This window comes from Atta cephalotes (assembly GCF_000143395.1).
Source record: "Atta cephalotes unplaced genomic scaffold scaffold00051, whole genome shotgun sequence".
In the NCBI taxonomy this organism is placed as follows: domain Eukaryota; kingdom Metazoa; phylum Arthropoda; class Insecta; order Hymenoptera; family Formicidae; genus Atta; species Atta cephalotes.
Genome location: NW_012130115.1, coordinates 89376 through 93543, shown reverse-complemented (window position 1 = coordinate 93543; position 4168 = coordinate 89376). Strand labels below are relative to the sequence as shown.

At 31.1% G+C, this 4168-nt stretch overlaps 1 protein-coding gene across 1 annotated transcript in view; it reads right to left on the bottom strand.

Moving 5' to 3' along the window:
* Positions 1 to 2215, bottom strand: part of LOC105622986 (centrosomal protein of 135 kDa) — a 43190-nt gene extending 40975 nt beyond the window's left edge. Inside the window, 3 exon segments of the mRNA XM_012204388.1 lie at positions 1011 to 1240; positions 1336 to 1636; positions 2027 to 2215. Coding sequence (XP_012059778.1) covers positions 1011 to 1240; positions 1336 to 1636; positions 2027 to 2215 — 720 coding nt within the window.
* Between the last annotated feature and the right edge of the window lie 1953 nt (positions 2216 to 4168).

Below are 4168 nucleotides of genomic sequence, written 5' to 3'. Positions count from 1 at the left end.
ACACACACACACACAGTACATATATGTATATATATATATATGCAGAGCTACCATACAGATGCGAACTGCATAAAGATGCATTAATAAAGGGAGAAGGGAGGGATGCCAAATTAAGTTTTACTCTTCTGTATATAATCATATTTTTATTCTTCATCTGCAATCTGGATTTTTTATTCAGCCAAATTTTGTTTTTTACTATTTTAGATTTTCAAAAAATATGAAAAATTTCAGGTTTACTTTTCAATATCTTTTCTTCAACAAAATCTCTGCTAACAGAATATTTTAGGAAGGGGAAATTAGAATCTGTCCCCCTTTTTTTATTTCGGAGATATTTAAGAGTAAAATCTCACTTGTGTATAAAAGAATATTCAGATCGCAAAAAAGGATTAAAAATCAATTTTCCATTCCTGACCAATTGCATATGCATGCTTCTGTCGAAGTTTTTCTGAAATGTATTTCTGTACTGTATACTAATTTAGTTTAGAGAAATTAAAATCTAATCACAATATTTAAAATCACCAAAACAGATAATTGTTTATTTGCCGATGTTACTAAAATTTAATACATAGAGGGCCATATATACAAAACTATTTTAGCACCAGAATACTGATTATTTCTCTAGAATGGAAATGTGAAAAATTTTTTTATTAATTTCAATGGTGAAAATTCTCACTTTTCATATTTTCATTCTAGTGAAAAAATTATTAAGCATTTTGACTAAAGATGTTAAAAAAAAATTATTTAAAACCATATTTAAAAGATTGTAAATACAAATTAAGAGGGGCAACAAAACTTCTTTTGCATAAAGCAATCTTATGTATCAATGGTCTTACATTTATTTCATAATATATTAATGACAGTAACACACATTAAAAAAAAATATTATTACCATGCGTCAATTATTTTTAGCATGCAGAGAAATAACTTTGTTAACATATTTTCATTCTTTTTTAGAAATTATTGATGATATATTTAAGAAACACATGCATAAATATTGATGCTTAGTATACCTGTTTTTCAAGAGTTTCTATAGTATCAGTTTGCAATAAAAGCTCCTCTCGTAATTTCGTTACCTCTTGATTTAAGCAATTCATTTTGTGATCCGCCATGCTTATTATATCTATTATTTTAGGCTCCATGCTATTTAATTTTGGCAGTGAACCGTTGTTCTTTGTCCTTGGCATTAGTTCTGTTTCCAAGACTGGCCTTCGAAGAGGAAAGCAAGGACGTTTCTTGATAGCTAAAAAGTTTCATAAAGATACATCGTAACTTAAAAACTGATATCTAATGATACTTTATTGACATTTGCAGCAAAATAGTAAAATAGCGACTTACTAAGACCAACATTAATAATAGTTGGTTTTAGACATTTGCCTTGAAGCTCCAATATCTTTTTAGATTTGGCAGCTGACTCTGCCTCTAGCTCTTTTATTTTATGAATGTTTCGTGAAGATATCAATTGTAGATCATTGCATTCACACTCTAACTTGTATATCTGCCTTTTAAAATCCTTGACTTGTTTCTGATGCGCCTCCTTAGTTTCTATCACATCTGAATAAAGTTGATTGCATTCTTGCACCAATCTCACGTTATCACATTTGTAAGGATCAATAGACAATTGCAAATGGCTGCATGCCTACCGGTGATACCATCAAATTAGATGTATATCAAAAAAATATTCTTTTATACTTAATGAAAAATTATTAATATGATTTACAACTACCGACGTTATTCGTCAGATAACGTTACGACGTTTCTATAATTGAGTTGCAAGCCCTAAGTGTAAGAAATTAATCAATTATAGTAGATTTTTGTCTCGTATTCAATTGTGATTTGCTAATTTTTTATGGTTTATGACTTGCGATCTTATTGTAGAACAGGCATAAAAGATTGCATTCTTTTAGTATTAGTTTTTGCTTGAAGTTAGATAAATGAAACTGTATTCAAATGTTTCTCTTTAAAAGTTCAAAGACTCCACAGGAAACTGAATATTGTCACAATGCATAAAATGGCATATCTCACATACCTCGATGTTCTCCTGAGCAACGGCTTTAAAATGTTTTAGACTGTCTGTAGTTTGAATAAGATCGATCAACAAGGCCTCTATTAGAGGTAGAGCATCCAACGATAGCGTCTGCTTGTATCCCAGGTTATCCAGGTGTTTTCTAACTGTTCGATACCTCGCAGTTATGTTGCATTCTACATCCCCGCTCATTCTCGCGAAATATGCAATTGACAAAACGGTCCGCGTACAAATTGTACAATTATTACAAGAGTTTGAAATCGTACTTTCATAACAGTTGTAAGATTAACGTAACCTCACATGTCTTATGTATTATTATTGTAATTGGATAAATACGACAAATATCTCACGATTTTCTATTAAGCACAAAAATCCATATTGTTGTGTAATATTACAATTGTACATAATAAACAATAACTGTTCCGTAAAATCAATATTGATCGTTCAAATCTTGCGATCTCTTTTTTTCTTTTCACTGAGTAATTGAAATATATTCTCATTATTATTTGTAGTCCTAATATAGCCTTAATATACACTTATTTCATTAGAAAACATCAAAAAGATTTTATTCATTCAAAGTTACAATTTTTCTTATCGATAAATGTTTTCAATCGTTTTCTTGTAAACAGAAAATTTGTAAAATATTTCCTAAATATTTAGTGGATTTTTTCTAGGTAGAAATTAAGTTAGCAACGAAGATATCGACTATGCAGTACCTCCGCGACATCTAGCCCCAGCAGATACTGACATTTGAAAGGCTTCGCACAATAAAAGAAACAGGAAACAGAGAATAAGAATTTCAACCTATCAGAAATTATGTATTGTGAAATACATAGTTTTTGATAGATTGAAATTCTTATTTTCTGTTCTTTTATTCTCTGTTTCTTTTATTGGCAAGAGCCCCTCTGATAGTTTCTAGAACACTAGAAACGTAGATATTCGCGTCCATCATTTTTATTTCTTTTCTCATTCCTTGCTCTGTACCCATTCCACTGAGCTGTGATGGGTTATTGTCATTACAGGTTATTATTTGTATTTGCTGCTTGAAATTTTGTAACTCCTTTCATTCCATTTTTGCTCTCAAAGTTGAATATCTAGTAATATTAGTGCAGGACACCTGAAGAGTGTCTGGCGTTCAGGTTATTTCTAGATAAGGTGCCAAATATTAAGTGTGGGAAAAAGTTCGTGGCGTTTTTTTAATGCCACCTAATGGGAAAAATGCCACGAACTTTTTCCCATATTAATATATGCATCAATTTGAAGGAAATGAAAAGGAATTGAAATTTCTCATCTGCGAGGAAGTGTAGTGATGTTTATTCACAAATCATATTTATTTTACAGCAAGTTGTCGATGACATTATCCGACATATCCGCAGGAAATTTAAATAATATCGAATATCTTTTTCTGATTTATTGATACAGTTTACCGCAATGCAACAAAGCATTTTATAAATTTTTTCGTTAATATATAATATTTCAGTTTTTTTATATCCTTCTTTTCGTCTTTTAGTTTTATGATAAAATTTCGAAGTGCGGAAATACATAAATACGAAGCTAAGGTTTCCAACAGCTTAGAAGCTATAACCTATAACAACGATCATAACCTTCTCAGCTCAGCGGCGGAGTAGGAACAAAGCAGAGTGGGAAAAGGAATAAAAATGGATATGCGAATACTCACGTTTATAGTGCTTTAAGATTTGTTTGCATCGCATGCTCCAACACGCTACTGCCATAGTTCCTATTCACTCTAAGGACATTGAAGTGAGAAAGAGCTATGACAGGAGCATATTGGAGCATGCGACGCGAACAAACCTTTAATTTCGTTTGACAAGATGTCGATTTATAGTGAGTATTTACGCGAAGTAATCGAATCTCTAAATCGGATTGAACAGTAGTACTCAATTTAATGACTCTAAATGTTCCTATACCAATTCGGATTACAATCTTTGTTGCCTATGAAACTCGGATTTCGAATTACTATCGTCATATGTGTTTCTTTTTTGAAAAGTTAGTTATTATTTCAGGAATTTCAAAATATTTTTGTGGTATTTGTTGTGATTTTTTTCTACGTGTTGTTGCGGTTGATTTGATAAGTATATTATCCGGAGAGGGTCGTCTGTATTTCATTCTGCGTTTTTAATAATA